General features: G+C 41.2%; 2 protein-coding genes across 7 annotated transcripts in view; one reads left to right on the forward strand and one right to left on the reverse strand.

Annotated features, from left to right (window-relative positions):
• Nucleotides 1-6589: 6589 nt before the first annotated feature.
• naa25 (N-alpha-acetyltransferase 25, NatB auxiliary subunit) overlaps nucleotides 6590-25389 on the forward strand; it is a 40574-nt gene continuing 21774 nt past the window's right edge. For 4 of the 5 annotated variants that reach the window (XR_014740892.1, XM_084686557.1, XM_084686558.1 and 1 more), the window contains exons 1-6: nucleotides 6590-6688; nucleotides 8061-8146; nucleotides 8320-8458; nucleotides 8530-8648; nucleotides 8840-8914; nucleotides 9031-9138. Coding sequence is in view for 4 of the 5 variants with exons in the window: in XM_084686557.1 (XP_084542683.1) it covers nucleotides 6631-6688; nucleotides 8061-8146; nucleotides 8320-8458; nucleotides 8530-8648; nucleotides 8840-8914; nucleotides 9031-9138 (585 nt within the window). In the remaining variant the exon portion in view is untranslated. Of the gene's footprint in view, nucleotides 6689-8060; nucleotides 8147-8319; nucleotides 8649-8839; nucleotides 8915-9030; nucleotides 9139-25389 lie in introns of those variants that run through there. The other variant, XM_084686559.1, reaches the window with a different exon arrangement.
• golga2 (golgin A2) overlaps nucleotides 24539-25389 on the reverse strand; it is a 142188-nt gene continuing 141337 nt past the window's right edge. Inside the window, exon 27 of one of the 2 annotated variants that reach the window (XM_084686551.1) lies at nucleotides 24539-24908. In XM_084686551.1, the coding sequence (XP_084542677.1) occupies nucleotides 24883-24908 (26 nt within the window). In that variant the 3' untranslated portion in view covers nucleotides 24539-24882. The remainder of the gene's footprint in view (nucleotides 24909-25389) is intronic. The other variant, XM_084686544.1, reaches the window with a different exon arrangement.

Below are 25389 nucleotides of genomic sequence, written 5' to 3' on the forward strand. Positions count from 1 at the left end.
AAACCTGATTCACAGTACATATTACAATGGTAAGGAATGAGACAGCTATATAAGCAGAATGGTTGTGTAGGCTACCACTCTGTATCAGCAGTCATTTAATAATTCCATACACTTAAGCATTCTACCGCCTTTATACTGTTTGCAGAACATTACAAAGTGTGGTGTAGACCAGTACATCACAGTAAAACATAGTTATTGTATGAAAATTACACAGTTCTCAAATACACATGTATGGTTTTAATGAATGAACACGAAAATTAGACCATCACGTAGGCTTACAAAAATGAACGACATCGAATAATTAACGAGGCGAAGTACCGCCAGAAACTAAGTAGCCTACATCTTATTCAGTTGGTTTAAACGGCTGCTATAATTTTATCTGACCACTAGATGTCACTGTGCTCTCCAATTTCAATGCACCAATAGTTCGGCTCTTTGGTTCGGCACAATTCGGAAGAAACCACCAAAGCTTCACAAGGCATCGTTCGCCCAGAGAATGAGAACTGCCACTCTCGGGAAACTTCCGGGTTCTGAACTGGTTGAAGTTCCATGTGAGGGCGCTAACGAGCGAGTGCCGAAGGAATGGAGGTCTATGGAGCTATACCCCTCAAAATCCACTTTTCTCAGGATATAATTTTTTGTCTAGTAAATTGAATTTCTGAATTCGAAAGGGGAGGCAAAAAAAAATACACACTGCTGGCTGTTAGATTTTTTTAAAGTCACCTTTCTGTTCTAAAAAGCTTTTGAAAATATAATTGACGTCATACACATCGTACGACCAGAGCTACTGCTTTACGGCAAGCTCTGGTCACTTACTTATTTCTCTCAGGGCATGACAACACAGCTGACAGGTTAGGCTCTTCCTGTCAATACACATGCTAGAAAGAGTTTTGGCTTGCTAATGTTGTTGCTAATGTTGCTAATGCTCTGACATTCTGATTCCGCTTCGGATGCCATCAAGCAAGAGCTCTGGTCGTATCAGTCCTTCACTAACCAATCAGAATTCATTAGCAGAATGCTAGCGTGTTATAGGCAACAATGACTCACCCTGTAAGAAATCAAAAGGACATAAGTACTCGTTCATTCAACTTTCGACCTATAATCCATGTTGAACATGCAAAAACTACAATCAAATCGGAGATTTCTCTACGACAATCAAGCAAGAGACAAATTTAGCAGTTTAGCTCCATAGACTCCCATTCAACATGCACTCACTCGCGATCACCCCCAGTGGAACTCTGGTGGAACTGCAACCAAATTCGGCACAATGGGGCTTAATAGGGAGTGGCAAGGCTCTCCTTAAACAGGCTCTGCCGCAAGCATATTTGCAGGCAACTTTTATTGACGTAGGCAAATAAATGGGGTGCTAGTTTACCCATTTCGGATTGGTTTCAAACTTAGCAAAAATCTGGAAAAACTATTCTATGAAAAAGCTAGTAGTATGAGCCAGGTTCGAGAATCGAACAAAAATTATTGGGGGGGATAGTTTTGTAAATGTTGACTGGAGTTGATAGAACAAAAACGACCGGAAGACACGGGAACCTAACCGTGAATGCAATACCACCTACATCCACCGGGGCTGTTGCCTCAAGCCGAGAGGCGAGGGGTGGGGGCTTGCTCGGAGCTAGGGAAAAAAAGAGCCACTGTTTAAAGCTAGACCGGAAGACACGGAAGTGGAAAGATGGCTGCGTCCAGTCTCGCGCTCTCGCTTGCCTCACTGTGCCACTGAGCACTTTTCATAGAAATGAATGGGGACGCCATCTCAGAAGACAAAAGTAGCTTACTCTAGTTATATTAGGTGCGTTCGACTTCATGCAGTGCCGGTGTCGTCTGCAGCCGCCTGCAGCCCGGCTGACTTGAAGCAGCCAATGGCATTCTCAGCTTCAAGGCAGCCCACTGTCGGCGCCGCTGGCGCTGCATGAAGTCGAACGCACCTATCAACTCTATGGCTCCAGCTCACAAGCTTGCAACTCTGTTGTCGCAAAGTATGACGTATACAGCTTGCACGAGTTTCGGAGCTAGGAACAAGCTTCTGCGCAAGACCGGACAAGTCGGTCTGGAAAGATGGCACGGTCAATTTAGCGCTCTCACTTGCCTCACTGCGCCACTGAGCACTTTTCATAGAAATGAATGGGGACGCCATCTTGGAAGACAGAAGTAGCTGTCTCTAGTTATATTCCCTCTATGGCCTCACTGCGCCACTGAGCACTTTTCATAGGAATGAATGGGGACGCCATCTTGGAAGACAAGTAAAAAAGACAAAAGTTGTTGTTGCCCATAACACGCTAGCATTCTGCTAACGAATGCTGATTGGTTAGTGAAAGACTGACTACGACCAGAGATTCAGCTTGATGGCATCCGAAGCAGAATGTCAGAGCATTAGCAACTACATTAGCAAGCCAAAACTCTTTCTAGTATGTGTATTGACAGGGAAAACCTGTCAGCTGTGTTGTCAATGCCTCGCGAGAAAAGTGGAAGTAACCAGAGCTTGCCGTCAAGCAATAGCTCTGATCGTACGATGTGTATGACACCAATGACAGAATTCAATGGTTCTCCCTATATTTGTCATTCTGTGGTGGCAGTTCTCTCTATATTAGACATTCTCTGACGCTCCTACATCTCGCGGTGTCACCCCTTTAAAGTCCATATGGCAGGTAAATGTTCCAACAAATTTGCGCTATTTGCTTGTTGGTATTAAACATTTAAACTGTTATCCATTGTATTTGATGTTGTTGGGTGTCACAAAACGCAATATAATATGAAAACGTAGCTACTTTTTGCAATTATTTTTATTTTCCCCACAATGCATTGCATTACATCACTTTGGGGAGACCATTGAAATCGATAAGAAAAACACAACAAAAAGGCCTTAAGAACGTTTAATATATGGACCTCATTTAATTATTTTGTAATACCCCTGGCAATCTTATTTTAATGTACCTGTGTACCATTATCTGTATACTTTGTACTTTTCGAGCAATAAAAAAAAAAGATTAGAAAAAACACCAGAGAATGTCTAATATGGGCTCTGCTAGTACCATCAAAACGTGGGCCATCTAATGGAAAGGTGTTTACAAGGTTGGGGAACATATTTAATTTGGGATGATCTTGGGGGGATTTTACAGGTGGGACTGGCAAGTTAGCCCATAGCTAGCCCATAGCTAGCATGATATCTTCCAGATCTAGATAGAGCTACCGGTAGTACCGGATGGCCTGCGGGCCATCATATACATTAGTGGTTCTTGCCACCTCTTCTTCATCCTGATCAGTTGCCATAGTTCTAGTAGACTGATGCTATTCTCCTCCACGACTCCCCAATGTGATGTCATTGTCGAATTGCGCTATTATGCTAATGCTAACACAAAAAATGACAAAAACAGTTCTTAAACACCATTTTGAGACACCATTTGGAGATTTCTTGAATAATATACATATCTTGAGTGCTTTTTGTACCCATTAATCGACAGTGGTGGTTAACCTGCCATATGGCCTTCAAGGGAATTGCCCTGCATTGGCTAATCGCGCACGGACATGGATTTCTGCGAGCACGCATTGTTTGTGTTTTCAGCGTAAACTGCTTGATTGTATGGAAGCAAATTGTGACCACAATTCAAATGAAAATGCATTTCCAGAAATGCTTTTTCATTTTAAGAATGTGGCTGCATTATTTTGACTCATAAATGAAATTAGTAATCAATCATCCTATTTGCATTTTAATTTTCTTCTTTAAGACTGCTCATTCTTTCCCTTGATTAAAATGAAAACAAAAAAGAGATTTGAAATGTAATTTTCAAAATATGCCCCAGCAAATAGATACCAAAATTCAATTTAAAATGGGCCGGAAAAATATGCTTGACCATTCAAAATGGGCTATTAGCAATACAGTAACTAGCGTGACTTGATTCAACCTGGATTTTTTATGTGGGTATAATTTGAGACACAAATGAAGTTCATGATTTTATATCAGGCTGGATGTTGATGGCATCAAGCTCTTAAAAGAACTCCAACACAGAAAAGAGAACAACGGAACATAAATATATAGGCTATAGCTTTGCCAGTTGTTCCGCATCTTCCATCTGTTTCCGCCGCCCTCCGACTCTGTCTCGACTCACTTGGTAACAGTAACTGCCGATTTTGGCAAAAGCTAAGTTGCTCCAACGAGCAACTTAGCTTTTGTTCTGAGGTAAAATTCGGTTGTTCTGAAATCGTCTACTTTTCCCTGTGAAAGCAAGCTGTTTCCCGTCCCATTTGAGGCTCCACAGCATCCAGCCGTTCCAGGACTGAAGAGAGGTTGACTATGTCAACCTCATTAATGTGTACGTCTGTGACGGCAGAGTATGCAGCCAAGCTCTCTGTGACTTGTTCTACTCGGTCACGGGCATCAGACTCAAATATATTATTAGTTTCTACCAGCTCAGCTAATTCTATCAGTGGCTGTTTATCAATCCACGATTTTTTCCGTTCTTGTGTTCTTGCAAACTCGTTTGACGTCAACCTTAATTGCCCAAGTACGGTTCTAATCCAAAGAACACAAGCAGAGCCTGTTTAAGGAGAGCCTTGCCACTCCCTATTAAGCCCCATTGTACCGAATTTGGCTGCAGTTCCACCAGAGTTCCACTGGGGGTGATCGCGAGCGAGTGCATGTTGAATGGGAGTCTATGGAGCTAAACGGCTACATTTGTCTCTTTCGCCTGATTGTCGTTGAAAAATCTCCGATTTGATTGTAGTTTGTGCATGTTCAACATGGATTATAGGTCGAAAGTTGAATGAACGAGTACTCATGTCCTTTTGATTTCTTACATGGTGAGTCGTTGTTGCACATAACACGCTAGCATTCTGCTAATAAATGCTGATTGGTTAGTGAAGGACTGATAAGACCAGAGCTCCCGCTTGATGGCATCCGAAGCGGAATCAGAATGTCAGAGCATAAGCAATATTAGCAACAACATTAGCAAGCCAAAACTCTTTCTAGCATGTGTATTGACAGGGAGAGCCTAACCTGTCAGCTGCGTTGTCGATGCCCTGAAAGAAAAAAGTAAGTGACCAGAGCTTGCCGTCAAGCAGTAGCTCTGGTCGTACGATGTGTATGACGTCAATGACATTTTCAAAAGCTTTTTAGAACAGAAAGACGACTTTCAAAAAATCTAAAACCCGGCAGTGTGTATTTTTTTGGCCTCCCCTTTCGAATTCAGAATTCAAATTACTGGACAAAAAATTATATCCTGAGAAAAGTGGATTTTGAGGGGTACCGCTCCATAGACCTCCATTCATTCTGCACTCGCTCGTTAGCGCCCTCACATGGAATTGCAACCAGTTCAGAACCCGGAAGTTTCCAGAGAGTGGCAGTTCTCTCTATATTAGACATTCTCTGACACAAGTCACCAAGAACGCCAAAAATACCCGGAAATGTTCTTGATCCGCCCCTTTTATCGAGGATGCATCGGATGGTGACTTGACCAGCGAGAACGCTTCTGATTCCCCAGAAGTCATTGCAAGATGTCAGGCGAGGCGGACAAACCTCACAACTGTATTTTTTTACTTTTCACATTTCAGCTGAACAGTAGACTACTTGTAAATCAGCATCGGAATTAAAATGTGACGAGAAATAGACAGTGTAGTCGCTGAAAATGTTCTTGTTTTATTGATGAAACGGCTAATTTGTAAATTTGCTCCAACTTTTCGATAACCTAGTTAACATTAGGTACTGTAAGTTAGCAAGGGCTACAGAAAACGTAAAATTACAGGTAGAGGGACCATTTTTTAGCTTTGTTATCATAATTCTGCGAGTCCAGGAAAACCTTAACCGTCTCAATTCATTCTCCGTCCTTGCGTCCTTGCAAGACCATTCTCGCAAAGACGCTTGCAAGAATGTTCTTCAAAAGAATGTACTTGCGTTCTCAGCGTTCTTCGGATTGATAAACAACAGCTAGTGTCTGCACAATTTGAAGGAGCGCCATGATCTGTGATGCGTCCTCCAAAGACCCGGCAATTCAATCAATTTCCCGGCACATTTGCCATGTAATGCAATGCGTATGTGCACACCGCCCCCTACCGAACAAGATGGGTAGCTCAGTCAGCAGGGAGCTGAAGAAGAGCGCCTACTGACGTCACTCTGCTGCGCCGCTCAGAATGCATTTTCGTTTTCGAATTATGGGCAGTTCTTTGCGGGCAGAACACGAAAATGAAAATGCAATGTCCGCTCTGTTTTCTTTTTGATTATGGCATAACATGTGCAGTCTTGAGGAAGAAAATGCAAATAGGATAATTGATTACTAATTGTATTTATGAGTCAAATAATGCAGCCACATTCTTAAAATGAAAATGCATTTCTGGAAATGCATTTTCATTTGAATTGTGGTCATGATTTGCTTCCATATGATTGGGCTACTACGTTGCATTTAGATACATTTCATTTTTTCTAGGATTAACGATCTAAACGAATACACTACTAATAAAGTAAATTGTTCAAACTCAAACTCGAGATTTTATTGGGGCACCGCAGATTTAAACTGATTTAAACAGTAATGATAAAAAATAAAATAACGTACACATTTTATTTGTGTGAAATATTCCTTTATTGTCAGCTTGGCTTTTGCGCATGTTCCGACATTTATCCATGTAACCTCCAACATGGCGACGAGAGGCCATGTGCAAGACCCTAACGACAGAAGACTTAGGCCTATTTACGGTAACGATTAACAGGGAATAATTGATAAGTGCCTGATTAATTACTTGTTTCTAGCAACATATCATAGTGCCCATCATTGGGCAGGTTTCGTTCGATGGCTGGTGGGGAACACTGCGGCCCCTAAAGCGCTAGCCCCGTTTAGTGATACAGTTTCCCTGAAGCGCCGAATGACAGTGCACCTTGGCGTGTGTCAGTCAACAGATAGCTCATAGAAGCAACGCGTTAGCAGCGCCTGTTTTCTAATTTACTGGTAAAATTACCTGGTGGTGTAATCCGTAATGATCAAACTGAAACTACAAACTTTCAGCTCGCTAGCACAACACCAGAATCTGCCACGGTGTCTCAATCATGTATCTTCGGTTTATTTGACAACTACTTTGATGCTGCTAGCTAGGCTACTTGTTAATGAACTGTTTGTTGCAATTGTTGCTCACAGAAAGGGATAATATGTATATATAATGTACCTATGTACCTGTTGATGCAGTAGCTATGTAGAGCTAGCTAGATTGTTAACCAGCGAACGTAGTTATATAGCTAATTAGCTAACATCCTCTCATCTGGTGTCTTAGTTGCCCTAGTAAGCAACATTACATCGTTGTTTACTGCAGTGACAAGCTACACCAGCGATTTAAGACAAATCGGGGAGTCAATTATTAGTAATGAAGTTTAAGGGTAGAGCGTATTTTCATTCAGTCATAGTTAAGCTTGTAGTGTTAAAGCTTTTAGGCATTTCACTCTCCTTTCCCCTTCATTTTAGATAAGCAGTTCACTGTGGCACACTTATTTTTTTCTGGACCCTACTTATTGTGACCTGGGGAAATGTAGTTTGTGCCTTCATTGTGGTCTGATATATTATCATTATTTGACGATACTAAAAGGCCAAAGGCTACTGTTGTGTATAACTCATGGTCTTAAAGGCAGGGTCGGTAATGTTGTTGAGACACTTTTTTTGTCCTTGCTGACATGAAGTTCCTTCCATCCTTATAGCAACCACAACATCTAAAGGTTTGACAGTAAAATGAAATAAATCCGAAATCTGCAGGCATCACAGGACTGTAAAAAACTAGACCAATCATTAAGTTCAGACCGACTATAATGTTCGGACTGCATTTTGGCAGATTGCAGTGATTGGACGGGATACTTGTCTGTCTGCCTACCTCCTGGTGGTAGTCAGGCAGCGTGTTCTTGTGCTTTGAGTGGCTTTGAAGGGAGGGGGTAATATATTTAGGTTTGAATCCTTCCAAATTCTAGCTAAAATTGCTAGTTTTGCTAAACTAAACGATCCTTCCTTTGGACACCGTGGGTAACCTAAGGTTGCATGTTTTTATGTAGGCTATGTGCTGGTGCTCTGAATCTGTTGTCTTTTTCTCAGATTACCTTGACAATGGCAATAACAAAATGGCAATCCAGCAAGCTGACAAACTGCTAAAGAAGCATAAGGATCTCCACTGTGCTAAGGTATGTAGTCTTGTTCTGATTTCCATTATGACCCCTTTATGTTGTTAGGATCTTGCAGATGAAACTGGATTGTGTTGAATGGCTTGTACTTTTTACACAGGCTAGCATAGCTTTGCAAAACGTTGCTATTGATGCTGTTTTAATAGCTGATCCTCTCCGCTATCTTCACCCAGGTCCTAAAGTCCATAGGTCTTCAACGGACAGGAAAGCAAGATGAGGCCTTCAATCTGGCACAGGAAGTGGCCACTTTGGAGCCCACTGATGACAACTCCTTACAGGCTCTTACCATACTGTACAGAGAGATGCAACGCCGTGAGTATGCACACACACAATTATTTTAGCTGTTGAAAATGTGTGGTTATGCTCTTTCTCTGTGTGCGTAGCTGAGTTGGTTACAAAGCTGTATGAGGCTGCAGTGAAGAAGGTTCCCCTGAGCGAGGAGTATCACTCTCACTTATTCATGGCCTATGCTCGAGTGGGGGAGTATAAGAAGATGCAACAGGTTAGAGTCTTATTTTTGTACAAAAGAACATGTTTAATAGCTTAAATGAAATCTTGTAAAAACATGGAAATAATGAAATACACATCTATGTACTCCATAAAATAGAGTTTAGTTCAGAATTAGTATTGTCTGAGTAAGGTGGAACAGTGGGATCTGTGAGGTTTTATACCCATTTATGGTCTTCTCTCCAGGCAGGAATGACTCTCTACAAGATTGTTCCAAAGAACCCCTATTACTTTTGGTCTGTTATGAGCCTGGTGATGCAGGTATGGTTGTCCTTCCTAACTAAAAACGAACAGCCTAATTACACACATTTGCAGCATTTTATTAATCAGTATTTGTCATCACTCTAAACATGGACGTACTTCTTGTGTTTTCTCAGGCAATCTCAGCACAGGATGAGAAGCTGGCCCAGACCATGTTCCTGCCCCTTGCTGAGCGCATGGTGGAGAAAATGGTCAAGGAGGACAAGATTGAGGCTGAGGCAGAGGTAGAATGGCATGTTTTTGAACCATAGATGCTAAGAACCTGTTTGTGGATGTTACATGACTTCATGATGTCAGTATCAGCAGCGGCCGGCTCATAGAGGGCGCTAGGGCGCCGCCTCACCACTGCTGCATCACATTCCAACCTGAAAGCTGAAACTTATTGAATAAGACTTAAAAAGAAAGAAAAACATGTCTAATGAGTAGCTAAAGTCAATAATATATAGCTAATAGAATGTTAAATCTGCTATAAAATGCGGAAGAAAAAAAATCTACGTTGTCTAAAGTTAGCTGATAGGCCACGTATTTCCGGCTGGGCGCAAGTTACTTGCTCAAGGAGCCCATTGACTGTCGCTATAAGTTGTACATGCGTAGTTCGCTCCTCTCAATGCAAGAGACAGGACCTCGTCGGGGCGCAGAACCCCAAACTGCTGATTTACTAGAGGGCTTTTCAAATACATTATGATAGGGCCTGTTATGTCTGTCACATCCAATCACATCACTCAACACATTTAAGAAGTTGTTTATTTACGTTGTCATGGTGTTCTCTCAGAACTGAACCAAAGAGTATAGAAGCACTATAATCAATAGTCAATATACGTTCTTTGACTGAACTAGCTACCGATTGAGCTCTAATGTTATAAAGCTAGCAAGCTGATGATGGAAACTTACAATTCAGTAAAGTCGCTAAAAAATACGCCCTTTCAAAAATAAACTTTCAAGAGAAGCTCAAAGTGAAGGAGCTTGGACCTGATCGGCCTGACATATTGATTCAGCAACAGTCGAATGACAGAGGAAGAAAATACACTCGTTTTCAAGGACCTGCTATAGCAAGACAAGTAGTATTTACGTTGTCATGGTGTTCTCTCAGAACTGAACCAAAGAGTATAGAAGCACTATAATCAATAGTCAATATACGTTCTTTGACTGAACTAGCTACCGATTGAGCTCTAATGTTATAAAGCTAGCAAGCTGATGATGGAAACTTACAATTCAGTAAAGTCGCTAAAAAATACGCCCTTTCAAAAATAAACTTTCAAGAGAAGCTCAAAGTGAAGGAGCTTGGACCTGATCGGCCTGACATATTAATTCAGCAACAGTCGAATGACAGAGGAAGAAAATACACTCGTTTTCAAGGACCTGCTATAGCAAGACAAGTTGGCTAACTGGTTGTGGAGAAACAAATGCTTTATTTTGTTTTCCCTGACAGGATTGAGGGATCTGAAACACATTTCAGAAAAAAGTAAAAAACATGAGCAAACAAGGGTCCACATGGAAAATGCAATGAGACTAGCCATGTTTGGAAAAATAAACATATCTGCTGAACTTGATGAAGGCTACAGTATGGGGATATGTAAGCACAATGAGGAGGTTGAAAAGGCACATCTTGTCTAAATAATAGACTGTGTAAAGTTCTGTGGTGCCTTTGAAATAGCCCTGCGTGGCCATGATGAGAGTAAAAGCTCAGAAAATCCTGGTGTTTTTAGAGGATTGGTAGATTTAGTTGCATCACTAGATGCAGTTCTCCAAGAGCATCTGCAGACTGCTACTGTGTTTAAGGGAACATCGAAGACCGCACAGAATGAACTCCTTGACTGTATGTTGTCAGTTTTAAGAGAAGAAATCACTTTTTTGGACTTTCTATCCATCCAGGCTGATGAAACTACAGAAATTTCCACTCAGTGTCAATTGGTGCTTGTGATCCGTTACATTGACAAAGCCCATGATGTGCAAGAGAGGTTTTTTGAGTTTATACCGCTCCAGAGAGCCACAGCTGATTCCATTGCCACATCCCTTCTGGATAGGTTGAGCTCCATTCTCCCTGATGACCAGAAGAGCAAGCTTATTGCTCAGGCTTATGATGGTGCAAGTGTGATGAGAGGAGCCACAGGTGGTGTGCAGAAGAAGGTGCAAGATGTGTATGTAAATGCACACTATGTCCACTGCTATGCTCGCCAACTCAACCTTATCATGCAGCAGGTGACATCTCACATTTCTGGAGTTAGTCAGTTCTTCTCTGACCTGGCTGGATTTTCCACCTTTTTTTCAAGATCTCCCTAGAGAACCAGCGTGCTTGATAAGAGTGGTGGCACACAGACTCCCGAGAGCAAGCACAGTAAGATGGAACTTCCACAGCCGCATTGTGAACACTGTGTTTGAGCACAAAGATGATCTCCTCGAGTGTTTTGAAGCTATCAGGGACTCTGGCGAGTTTGATCCTACCACTATGCGAGAAGCTGGGCTTTTGTGAGGCAACTGGAAAATGATAGTTTTAGCTTCTTCCTGAAGCCCTTCCATTCCATCATGCCTCATGTGGACATTCTCTACAGTCAGCTTCAGAAGCTGACCATAGACTCAGTCTTTGTCCAGGGAATCATGCAGCAGTTCACAGACAACGTACAAACAATCAGAAATTCTATCCCTACACCTAGTGTATCTGAGCAGCAGCTGGCCAAGAAACGCCGCACACTGGGCCCAGGTGAACTTCAGAGGTTAGCTACAGAGGTTTGTGACACCATCTTGGGCTATGCAAAACAGCGGTTTGCATTCACCAAACACCTGATCAGTGCTACACTGCTGCAGGGAGACAAATTCCAGCAGTACAACAAACAGTTCCCTGAGGCAGCACTGAACACCACCATGGAGGCTTATCCACTGCTGAACAAGAACAAGCTGAAAACAGAACTGTCACTCATCTACAGCACTGATGAGTTCAAGAACTGCAGTGGTGCTGTGGCTCTGTACCAGCTCTTCATGGGGAACAACCTGCAGGAAACCTTCTCGGAGACTGTGGCTCTGCTGAAGATCCTCATCACAATCCATGACTACAGCTGAATCTAAGAGGTGCTTCTCAACACTGAAGAGAATAAAGACCTTCCTCAGGAACACAATGTCACAGGATCGTCTCAATGCATTTGCCATGCTCTCTATGGAGAAGAAACTCATCAAAAACATCCCCAACTTTAACCACAGAGTCATCGAGAAATTTTCATCTGTCAAGGAGAGAAGGGCAAAATTTCAGTACTAAAGTTAAACACAAAAAAAGTTAAAAACAAGGAGTCTGTCATATGGCTTTGAGTCAGTTTACATAACATTTAAATTTGTATATGTTTAATTTCTAAAATTGTGTTCTATTATGCCTTAGTGTGTTCATTTCAAGTTCATAGGTTTATTGTCTCAGGGTTTTGTGTTGTCAGATTTCATTCACAATTATCTAGACATAACCTACATTGTTGAGTTTCACAACAGAATTATACAGAATAAAGCCCTTTTCACTTTATTTAAAACTGTTACATTCTGTATTATCCCTGTAATGTTTGACATGAGGAGCGTGGTCAGACACACTATCATTTAGTGTTACTCCTCTCGGGTTAAATGAAAGGCCAAGTTGTTTGTCGGTTTCAACTGACATTTATTGTAGCGTTAATTCCCCAACAATGCCGTCAGAACTAAGAAAGTAAAAACATAAACTTCAATTACTTTTCTAAAGTGTTTTACACAGAATAAACAAATTGTACATACAAAACAAATAATAAACTGCACATTAAACACATACGAAAAGTACACTTAATTGACTAATTACACATGTTCACATACAGAAAAGCAATTAAGACGACAAACACCTCATTGGCCTCTAGAGGAATAAACGTGGACAGCTTATTCTTAAAAATAAAACGTATTTGACTTCTGTAACTTCTTTTATGCGTTGGCTTTTTTGTTTATAAACTACCTCGTACATGCCACCAGCACAGCACCTCGTGTGTCTCTTTTGATGTAGTGCACCGGCAAACCCATCCTGTCAGCAACAATCAACAATTTAAAAGTGGAAAGAAAAATAGGTTCCCCCTTTGTCCATGGTTCTATCCATAACAAGAAATGTACCGACATACACCAACAGAAAATACATTCCTCATTCATTGAAAAATGAATTATTCTCTAGTAAAATATATCTAAGTATAGCTGCAAGCAGCAATGTGGTGGCCAAGCAGGTCAGATGACCCAGAAGAAACTTTCGACATCTACAGTCCCTGACAAAAGTCTTGTCACTTATCCATTTTGTAGAAACAACTATTGACTGACTTTTAATTAATCAATTGGTTTTAGAAATGGCTCATATGAAAGCTAAACCCCCCCCCCAAATTATGTTTAATATACTAAAATAAATTTGCTTCACTGAAGATTGATCATTTAATGAACACAGAAAGGTCAGAAATTGGCAAGACAAAAGTTTTGTCGTCTACAGAAAGTAATGTGAAAATTAAAGAAATAATTTACTTCAAATACAAAAATATGTTGCATAACATAAGTGAATGAAGTAGTGGTGCTTTGAGATCCATATTTAATATATTGTATGACTTCCATGAGCTTGAAGGACTGCATCCATGCGTTTCGACAATGATTCATACAATTTATTGATGAAGTCATCAGGAATAGCAAAGAAAGCAGTCTTATATGCCTCACAGAGTTCATCAAGATTCTTTGGTTGCATCTTCCATGCTTCCTCTTTCATTCTACCCCAGACATGGTCAATGATGTTCATGTCGGGTAACTGGGCTGGCCAGTCCTGGAGCACCTTGATCTGCTTTGCCTTGAGGAACTTTGATGTATAGATGGAAGTATGTGATGGAGCACCATCCTGCTGCAAAATTTGACCCCTTTTATGGTTGGTAATGTTAGAGGTAGCTAATTGGTGGCCAAGCCGCGAAGCGGCGAAGCCACCTTAAGTGTTTCTACGTATTCTTCTTCTTCTTCTTCTTCTTCCTCTCCTCCTCCTCCTCCTCCCCTCCCCTCCGTTTTTTTGATTATCTAAACCTATTGACTGGAACAGCATATCAAAGTCGTCAGCCAATCAAAGTCATCAACCAAGCCACCATAAAAGAAGTGAGGTCATATCTCAGCACTTCTTTACTGCATTGACACCAAATTTGGTATAGGGACTAGGGACACTGTTCTAAAGAGGTCCAAAATAGTTCATGCCATTTCACCTCTAGGTGGCGCTGCAATAAGCAAAAAATTGTCATTTATCTTCAGATCAAGCCTCACAAACCCTTTCACATTTCGGTAAAGCTGATCAAATTCGGCGATGAAGCCGCCAAAACAGGACGTGAGATCATATCTCGGGAAATATTTGCTGAAACGACATCAAACTTGGTACAGGTGCTCAGGACCGTGTTCCAAAGAGGTCCACAAAAGGTTGTGTCATCTAACTGCTAGGGGGCGATCCTGTGTCTGACACATGTTAAATTGTGATACCAGCTGAATTGATGTGGCCGCCATTTTAAATGAATGAACTGTTTTTGGTAAATATCAAATATTCACCTCATTTGGCACAGATTATCTTCAGACCACAATCACCTTTACATGTCAAAATATAACTGAATTACAGCTGTTTAAACTTTGGACAAATCAAATTTTTACCCAGTAACTGAAATCTGTGATTTCCAGCACTGAGAATAGCTCACTAGGATAAGTTGGTGTCCTGGCAACGTCAGAGGTTCGAATCCAGCCAAAGCTGACAAGCTTGTCATGTCTCTGATTCTCTGTTTAGCGAGACTGTAAGCCACTGTAAAGGAAGCCAGGTACACCGCATTCACTAGATGTCGAAAGTTCCTTCTGGGTCATCTGACCTGCTTGGCCACCACATTGCTGCTTACAGCTATATTACATCTTGATATTTTAGGCTATTGATATTGCCTTCCACCCTGCAAATCTCTCGCACACCCCCATACTGGATGTAACCCCAGACCATGATTTATCCGCCACCAAACTTAACAGTTTTCTGGGTGAATCTCGGATCCATGCGCGCTCCAGTAGGCCTCCTGCAATCTTTGCGGCGGCTGTGATGTAATTCCACCGAAGATTCATCTGAGAAACCCACTTTCCGCCACTTTTCCAGCGTCCATCCTTTTAGCAGGCTGTGGGCCTTGGCAAATGCCACACGTTTTTTTAATTGCCTTTTGGTCTTCCTGATGAATTTGATTGGCTGTACCGGACAAACGGTTTTGAAAATCAAATATCCTTCGATTACTTTTGTGAGGCTTGGTCTGAAGATCATATCTGGTAATTTTGCAGAAGATTTGACCAAATTTGTAGGAGGAGTAGGCTTTTAAAGGTTTTTGATAAAACCGGAAATAGCGGAAAATCTATATAACCGGAAATTGACGCCATGGTGTGCATTGCACTCGGCTTGATCCAGGGAATCCAATGGTACCTCATTTTTGAAAATGGGACATACGGTTCAAACTCCAACTTTGACCCGTTGGTGGCGCTAGAGTGCCAAAGTATGGGACATGAAACTTTGTGAATTGGACCAGGGGACTGTCCCTAATGAGCGTGCCAAATTTCACAACTTTCGACCAAGCGCTTCTAGGGCCTGCCATAGACACCCAGTCTTAAGAATAATAATAATAAATATAACTGCAAGCAGTAATGGCGGATTCCTCCAAACACTGCGAACCATTGAAAAATGTTTATTCTTGACAAATTGTAACTGTATAGAAAAATGTATGCTGCAGAATTACCAATGGCATACCAAATCTGAAATGGAATACCATCAAGATCCACAAGGGCCTTTATTTCAAGCCAGTAAGTGAAGGAAGGGGGCTTGGTGAGCTTATCCATTCCACAAAGCCTTGTATCTTTATGCATTAAGGCGTGGCCTGTAGCGCCACCTATGGGTAATGGTGGGCCATTTGTGGTGTGGTAGTTACTCTTGGCCTATACTTTTAATGTTTCAGGATTTTAAAAACTTTTTCCACATGGGCTTTGGGTAAAGTGTGGTAGTTACTCTTGGCCTGTACTGTCAATGTGTCAGGATTTGGAGACCTTTTTACTATTGCATACAAAGTAGGAAATGCAATGACACCAAGGTCCTCAAGGGCCTATGCTGATATTCAAGGAATGAGTGGGTGCTTGGTCAGCCCACACAGTCCTGATATGTTGCGTGTGTGTCTTGCCAAGCCCGCGCGTGTCAAGGGAAGAATGAGTGTGTGAGAATTTGGAGCTTGCGCGGGGAGGAGCAGGGGACACATTTCATTGTAAATTTCCCTAGAAATTAGCCAAGCATGCATGTTTCAAAGATTCACCAAAAATCGACCTTTCATCTTAGTCAACTTTTTCTCAGATTTGTGTACTAAACATTCTCAAGAGTCTTCATATGAACTTGTTTGACTGGCTTACGTGTAAAGCATTGCGAACCATTGAAAAATGTATATTCTTGACAAATTGTAACTGTATAGAAAAATCAATGCTGCAGAATTTCCAATGGGATACCAAATCTGAAATGCAATAACATCAAGATCCACAAGGGCCCTTATTTCAAGCCAAGAAGTGAAGTGCTTTAATCTTCACAAGAAGTGAAGTGCTTTAGGGCGTGGCCTGTAGCGACCACCATTTGTGGTGTGGTAGTTACTCTTGGCCTATTCTGGTTGTTTGGAGAGTTTAGGTAGTTGAGAAGATTGACAAATAAAGTTGCTAACTTTGAACTAAGCTACAGAAGGTTTTTAAAAACAGAAGTTTTGTATGAAATTCAATATTTGTTATGGCAAAATGTACAGTGGGGTCAGTGTATACAAATAACTTACTACAGAATCAGTTTTGCTGTTACAATCTATGTGCACCATACATTTTATTAGAAAATCAGTTGACATACATTGCATGCTTAATAAGGGCACAGACAGGACGGACAGGGCAGTGGACAGTTAGGACAAAGAAGGCCTGTAGCAGGAAAGACAAAGTATTCTTGATTGTACACACATTATCCTGCCCCCCTCTATTCAACCACACAACTCATGTTACGTTCATTGGAAGTGCATTTATGTGAATATTTTTTTATAATAAGTAAATATATAGTTCAATAAATGAGATCTAAAATAACTACTCTCTTTCCTTCCTTTTTGTCTAGTAATACAAAGAGGTACAAGCCGTAAAGCAACCTTTACCTGAGGAATCAGCAACTACAATTCGAGCCCTATGCTCAAGCCTTACCAGAGTTGGTATATCACAGTGAGCTAGCCATCCCATTAAACTGCATTATATGCAAAGGGGAAACATACACCAAACGGACATTTAGCAGAAAGAGACTAAGTAAAAATGTATAGCGTGTAATACACACATATATGGCAAGTTGCTAGTTGCTGGTGAGAGGCAAGTTGCTAGTTGCTGGTGAGAGGCAAATGGATGAGAACCTCTGACTGTATATCCGTGGTAGGGATCGGGTTGCTTCAGAGGCAAAGTACCACTTCAGTAGCTTCAGGGACTAGTCAGCTAAATCTCCCATCCCATATCAGTCTACCATCTCCAGCCAGATCAGTCTACTATCTCCAGCCAGCTCAGTCTCTCATCTCCAGCCAGCTCGATCTACAGTACACTCAACAAGCGGAAGAAACAAGACAGCTTACACTCTCCAACTTGAACACATTATACCATCAGATGTTTAAAAACTACCTCTAACTCAAATGTTGTGTTACTTTTGACAGGGTTTGACAATATTTAATTAAAGCTCAGCAACCAACTTACTGTTATTTCAAAGCCTGAAACTTCAAGTTTCAAGTCTTTTATTGTCAGGTACACAGAACAACACAAGGTCAGACTGGGCACTGAAATTCTTAAGACAAGACAACGCAAGCACCTGGCATAACATAACATATAAGTACACAGAACATAATCTACATCTATGCTGAGCTTAAATAAGTGAAACTGCCTAAATATACAGATAGCAATAAATAATCGACTATACTAACCCTAATACTAAAACTTCCTAAATTACAGATAACAATAAATAATACACTATACTAGCCCTAAATGCCACATAAAACCTATTTCAACCCTATAACCTATTCTAACCTAGGTGGAGTACAATACAATAGTGCAAAATGCATATCAGTGACTATGTCAATGACCATACAGGAGCCTGGTGGCGGTACAGTGAGGCACAGTAGTGCAATGTTACTGATAGTGCAACCAGAAGCTTAAAGTGACAGTGTATAAGTGACTAGTGTGCAGTAAATCAGTGTCCATATCAGAGTCCATTCAGAAGCCTGATGGCCCTTGGGTAGAAACTGTTGTCCAGTCTGCGTGTGCGCGACCGGATGCTGCGGTAACGCCTGCCAGAAGGCAACGGGGTAAAGAGACTGAAGGATGGGTGGGAACAGTCTCTTAGAATCCTGCCGGCTTTCCTTAGGCAACGTGTGTGGTAGATGTCCTGTAGGGCTGGGAGCTTCCTGCCGATGATGAACTCAGCAGAACGGACCACACTTTGTAGGGCCTTGCGGTCCCTGTCTGTGCAGCTCCCATACCACACTGTGATACAACCAGTCAGAATGTAGGCTAGCTCCTTGACACATTGTCACTTAAGTTGTTTTTCCTATCAGCTGATCCTGTTACGAACAATTTGATTAGCTAACAAGATGATACACGAGTTCTGGTTGGTTGGAGAGTTTAGGTAGTTGAGAAGATTGACAAATAAAGTTGCTAACTTTGAATTAAGCTACATAAAAAATAAGCCACTGAATGGCTACTAGTCCATAATGGCTACTAGGCCAAGGAATGAAGGCAGGTGCTTGGTCAGCCCACCCTTTACAGAAACCCGTAAACCCACAAGCTTGTCCATGTGTCAAGGGCCAGTATGTGTGTGAGAATTTGGAGCGTGCGCTGAGGGTGAGTGGGGGCTTGGTCAGCCCACACTCTCCTGAAATGTTGCGTGTGCGTCTTGCCAAGGCCGCGCGTGTGTCAAGGGAAGGCTGAGTGTGTGAGAATTTGGAGCGCGCGCGGGGAGGAGCAGGGGACACATTTCATTGGAAATTTCCCTAGAAATTAGCCAAGCATGCATGTTTCAAATATTCATCAAAAATCGACCTTTCATCTTACAGTCAACTTTTTCACAGATTTGTGTACTAAACATTCTCAGGTTTCTTCATATGAACTTGTGATTGAATCAGAGTATCAGTTTTTGACTGGCTGATGTGTAAAGCATTATTTTAGCGTTAGCAATAAGTTCAATTTGCTTTATATCAATCATTTGTGGAGATATGAAGTTGCCTTTGCACATGGTAACATGTTGTAGTGTCTTCCACCGATATACCAAGTTTAGTGTTGATAACTCAAATATTTGCTGAGTTTTTATCCAAATTCCTGTTTGGTTGCTTTGTTGCTGATTTTGATTGGCTGTACCGGACAAACGGTTTTGAATATCAAATATAAAAGTAATGCCTGAGTGAGAGTTGCTCTGCTGATGATGTACGCCAATTCTGGGGAAGATTGGAAAAAAATTGAAGGAGGAGTAGAGAAAAAACGTTTTTCAATGAATTCAAAATGACGGCCGCATCAATTCGGCTATTTTCACAAATTATTATGAGTCACACACGGAATGTCCCAAGATATCATGAGACAAAGGAATCACTCAATAAAGGCAAACAAATCAATAGTTATTGGCCAAAACACATTTTTGCTTCCTGCGGCCACGCCCAGTGATCACGTGACACCAAATTGTGTAGATAGGCTAAGAGGGTTCCGAGTCTTCATACCAAGTTTGGTGTTGATATCTCAAAGATTTGCTGAGACATGACTTCACATCCTGTTTGGCGGCTTTTCTGATGAATTTGATTGGCTGTACCGGACAAACGGTTGTGAGGATCAAAATTATTTTCGATAACTTTTGTGAGGCTCGGTCTGAAGGTCATCTCTGGTAACTTTGAAGAAGATTTGACAAGAATTGTAGGAGGAGTAGGCTTTCAAAGGTTTTTGATAAAACCGGAAATAGCGGAAAATCTATATAACCGGAAATTGACGCCATGGTGTGCGTTGAACTCGGCTTGATCCAGGGAATCCAATGGTACCTCATTTGTGAAAATTGGTCATACGGTTCAAAAGTTGCGTGTGTAAACACAAGTCCAACTTTGACCAGTTGGTGGCGCTAGAGTGGTCTAATGGGAGACCTGAAACTTGGTGTAGGTATAGAATGAACTGTCCTTAATGAGTGTGCCAAATTTTACAAAAAGTTGTCGAAGGGGTCTAGGGGCTGCCATTGACTCCCATGGCACTAGAATAAAAAAAAAAAGAATAAAACTAACAATAACAATAGGTTTCCTCCTTACGGAGGAATCCTAATAAATATAACTGCAAGCAGTAATGGCGGATTCCTCCAAAAATTGCGAACCAGAGGGTATCGGGTACACGCAGCAAGTTTGGTGTGAATCCATCAAAGGTTTGCTGAGATACAACCCAACTTCCTGTTTTCTTGCTTAATGGCACATTTTGATTGCCCGTAGCGGGCAAACGGTTTCGAAAAAAAAAAACCCATGTGAAGCTTTTGTGAGGCTTGGTCTGAAGATAATCTCTGCCAAATTTGGTGAAGATTGGACAACATTTGTAGGAGGAGTCAAGAAAAAACGTTTTTCAATGAATTCAAAATGGCGGCCGCATCAATTCGGCTATTATCACAAATTATTATGAGTCACACACGGGATTTCCCAAGACATCATGAGACAAAGGGATCACTCAATAAAGGCAAATAAATCAATAGTTATTGGCCAAAACACATTTTTGCTACCTGCGGCCACGCCCAGTGATCACATGACACCAAATTGTGTATATATCCTCAGAAGAGGGTTCCGAGTCATGACAAGTTTGGTGTTGATATCTCAAAGATTTGCTGAGACATGACTTCACATCCTGTTTGGTGGCTTTTCTGATGAATTTGATTGTCTGTACCGGACAGAGGGTTATGAGGATCAAAATTCCTTTTGATAACTTTTGTGAGGCTTGGTCTGAAGATCATCTCTGGTGATTTTGAAGAAGATATGACAAAAATTGTAGGAGGAGTAGGCTTTCAAAGGTTTTTGATAAAACCGGAAATGGCGGGAAATCTATATAACCGGAAATTAACGCCATGGTGTGCGTTGAACTCGGCTTGATCCAGGGAATCCAATGGTAGCTAATTTTTGAAAATGAGTCATACGGTTCAAAAGTTGCATGTGTAAACACAAGTCCAACTTTGACCCATTGGTGGCGCTAGAGTGGTCTAATGGGAGACATCAAACTTGGTGTAGGTATAGAAGGAACTGTCCTTAATGAGTGTACCAAATTTCACAAAAAGTTATATAAGGGTTCTAGGGGCTGCCATTGACTTCCATGGTACTAGAATAATAATAATAATACTAACAATAACAATAGGTTTCCTCCTGACGGAGGAATCCTAAATATAACTGCAAGCAGTAATGGCGGATTCCTCCAAACACTGCGACCATTGAAAAATGTTTATTCTTGACAAATTGTAACTGTATGAAAAAATAAATTCTGCAGAATTACCAATGGGATACCAAATGTGACCAATTCCAAATATAGCTGCAAGCAGCAATGAGGTGGCCAAGCAGTCAAATAACCCAGAAAACATTTTAGCCATCTTCAGAAGAGGGTAACGAGTACACGCAGCAAGTTCGGTGTGAATCCATCAAAGATTTGTTGAGATACAACCCAACTTCCGGTTTGTTTGCCTAACGGCACATTTTGATTGCCTGTATTGGAAAAACGATTTCGAAAATCAGAAAACCATGTGTTAGGTTTTGTGAGGCTTGGTCTGAAGATAATCTCTGCTAAATTTGGTGAAGATTGGACAACATGTGTAGGAGGAGTAGAGAAAAAACGTTTTTCAATGAATTCAAAATGGCGGCCGCATCAATTCGGCTATTATCACAAATTATGATTTACACACGGGATGTACCAAGATATCATGAAACAAAGGAATCACTCAATAAAGGCAAACAAATCAATAGTTATTGGGCAAAACACATTTTTGCTTCCTGCGGCCACGCCCAGTGATCACGTGACACCAAATTGTGTAGATATCCTCAGAAGAGGGTTCTGAGTCATCATACCAGGTTTGGTGTTGATATCTCAAAGATTTGCTGAGATATGATTTCACTTCCTGTTTGGCTGCTTTTCTGCTAAATTTTATTGGCTGTACCGGACAAACGGTTGTGAGGATCAAAATTCCAATCTCAAAAGAGGGTATCCAGGGATCCAGGGAATCCAATGGTACCTCATTTTTGAAAATGAGTCATACGGTTCAAAAGTTGCATGTGTAAACACAAGTCCAAATTTGACCCATTGGTGGCGCCAGAGTGGTCTAATGGGAGACATGAAACTTGGTGTAGGTATAAAAGAAACTCCTTAATGAGTGTGCCAAATTTCACAAAAAGTTATCGAAGGGTTCTAGGGGCTGCCATTGACTCCCATGGCACAATTATTACAAATAATAAAACCACCAATAACAATAGGTTTCCTCCTTACGGAAGAATCCTAATAATACTAACAATTACAATAGGTGCCTCGCAGCTTCGCTGCTTGGTCCCTAATAATACTACTACCAATTACAATAGGTGCTTCGCTGCTTGGCCCCTAAATATAGCTGCAAGCAGCGATGCGGGTTCCTCCGCAAAATGGCAAAATATTATAAAAAATTACATTGTAGAAGGTCAAGAGTTGGACAACAAGAGACCAAAATTACTTTATATTGGGCCAACTACAATAGGCTGAATGGTGATTTGAACTCATGAGCATAAGGTTACAAGGCAGCCTCTTTATCCTCTCTGCTACACACCAACTGTTGACATTGTATGAGTAGAAAGGGCACAGTATTAGCTTTGGTCAGCTTTGGGACAAAGATTAAGAAGCGGTTGACATATCACAGTGAAATTGCATGACATTGCACATGGTATTTCATAATGATGTCATCCTGTTTAACTAAACAGATATTCAAATTTACAACAGGCTAAAAGACTGCTGCTGGAGTCACACTTACAACCTTATACTTTGCAGGTCACTGTCCCAGTCCATTGAGCTATTCTCAGTGTTGTATATTGTCATGTTCAGTTACTGTTTAAAAAAGTACGCTGTTTCTTCTGTGGTAAGAGTTGTTTCAGCCAGTTGATTCAGCCAAAGTTCAAACTACTCAAACTACTCAAATTCAATCATATTTTGACATACCAAGGTGAAATTGTTGATGGTACTTCAGAGTGGTGTCATCTTGAACCCAATAAGGTTTGAAAACCATCAGTCAAAATAATATTGGTTTTACTGAGAAAGATATTGAGGCAATGTGGATATTTACATAAATACACCCATTTCAGACATTTTGTATTACATTTCTCATTCCATTTCACCGTATATAAAAACAAACCTACCCGAACACTGTTCCAATCTATGCCGTTTACCTCCCTCCTAGCGCAAGTCCCGCCAAACCAGAAATGCTATAGCGAACGCATGAGGTTTAGTTGTCGACCAAAATTTGACTCCCACTATCAAAACACATTGATCGCAACACTGTTTCCAGAGTTTCTCAAAGATGGCTTGAAGACCGCTTTCTAGAACCATAGTCATCTTACAATCAAGAATAGTCTCATAGGCAGTAGTTCTATGACACCAATCATGATCAACTCCTTGCAAATATTAATTTACAATGGCCGACTCTCACTACCAATTAAACCACACGACATGCACTCTCAGGGTGACCAACAAGATTATATTAACTGATAAACAATAATATTACAAACATCTAACTGAACAAACACAAAAGTGAAATCCCTCGCACGGCTGTTGTAACAGCACAATTTTTTAAGTCTTTGCCTATTTGACATCCCGCACTGCATGCTGGGTACCCAAGGGGCGCTGACGCTGATGATCTAGCTGTGCTCCGACTGTGTGATATGACGAGATGCTAGTGACGCGCTAAGGTCTCGGAGTCTCCTGAAATGGGAGGCGTCTTTCTGCCTTGAAGCTGCGTGCGCATCATCAAAACCTTATGTATATGTCAAGATAACATCCAAGCTAACAATTTCGCCATATCTGACTGCAGCTTTGTATATCACATGTACAGTGTTATGGTTGTTTGAGTTAAACAACTTGCTTAATGAATTCAATGGCTGTTGAATGTCAAATCCAACTATAAATGTATAAAAGAGAGAGTGCCAATCAAATCTGAATTCTTTTCCTAAAGGTTTAAAAGACAACCTTTGCCTAAACTGACATGCACCAACCCAGAGAACTGAGTGTCAACATCCATTTACATCTACCATTAGTCTCTATTTTTTACTCTACACCTAAGGCATAACTATGTTTAACTTAATGTCTGCACCTCTCTGTCACCAACTGTCTCTGGAGTGGGGGGTGGGGGCTTCACAGGGTGTCTACAGGTGTAAACAAGTTACATTTAAGACTTAAGACCTTTTAATAACACTTCCAATTGAAACTAAAGACCAAATTTTCGATGGAAATACAACTCAAAATAAATATAAAAAATATACAGTATATATATTTTTTATTACACAATGGTGGAGAAGAAACTAGCAATTCCATGAATCCCATGGAAACAAAGGCAAATGTGAGATGAACTGATGTGGAGCACAAATCATCCAAGAAGCAGTACTTCTCTTGAGTGGTTTTTATTCAGATGACTAATCATTGGATTCAGGTTAAAAGTCTATAACTTGAACTGGTTTCATTACTTAAGACACTAAAAGTCAGCAGCTTGGCATGCTGGGACATGGACTTTCATCAATGTCCTCAAAAAAGCAGTCTGCAGAGCTACTGTGTCTGTGGGGTGACTGTCTGTCTCTGGAGGGCTGACAGGCAGGGGCAAGCAGGGCCTGCAGGCAGTCAGGGCAGGCCAGCTGGATGAAGCTGTCCTGGGGTCAGGGCTGAAGAAAAGCTGTCCAGCTAGAGAGGGGTAGTCCAGCAAGGGATCTGTTTTTCTCTCAGCATCCTCTATTGAACTCCAGACCTGTAAATGTGAAGAAAGGATCCATGTCAGTTGTGAAAAATGAAGCTTTTTACATCTACACTTGACATAAATTACAGTTTTGACTGTGAAATGCAGTGGCATTACTTGATCTTGAATCCAAATGTGTTGAACTGATGGAGACCTGGCCATGCAGTAACTCTAAAGATTTGGCTTGATTCCAGGCTCTGGCAAGAGTATTTAGCTCCAAACTGGTCAATATACACATCTGACCAAAGACCAGCTCGACCTTTGCCTGTAAACAGTGATTCTGACTGTCAGAGACCTTTCAATACGCTGACCGAGTGAAACTAGCCTGGCTAACGTAGGTCACTTTCTCAGGAAAATGACAAATGAAATAGGCTTGTTTTGAAGGATCCTATATACTGGCTATCTTCAGTAGACTCTACAAAAAGCAGCCCTCCCTGACGTTTTAGGACTAAAATGTAGTGAATTAAGATATCGTTTACACACTGCCAGTGAG

Source organism: Hypomesus nipponensis, chromosome 22, assembly GCF_054491055.1.
Source record: "Hypomesus nipponensis isolate SF chromosome 22, ASM5449105v1, whole genome shotgun sequence".
NCBI lineage: Eukaryota > Metazoa > Chordata > Actinopteri > Osmeriformes > Osmeridae > Hypomesus > Hypomesus nipponensis.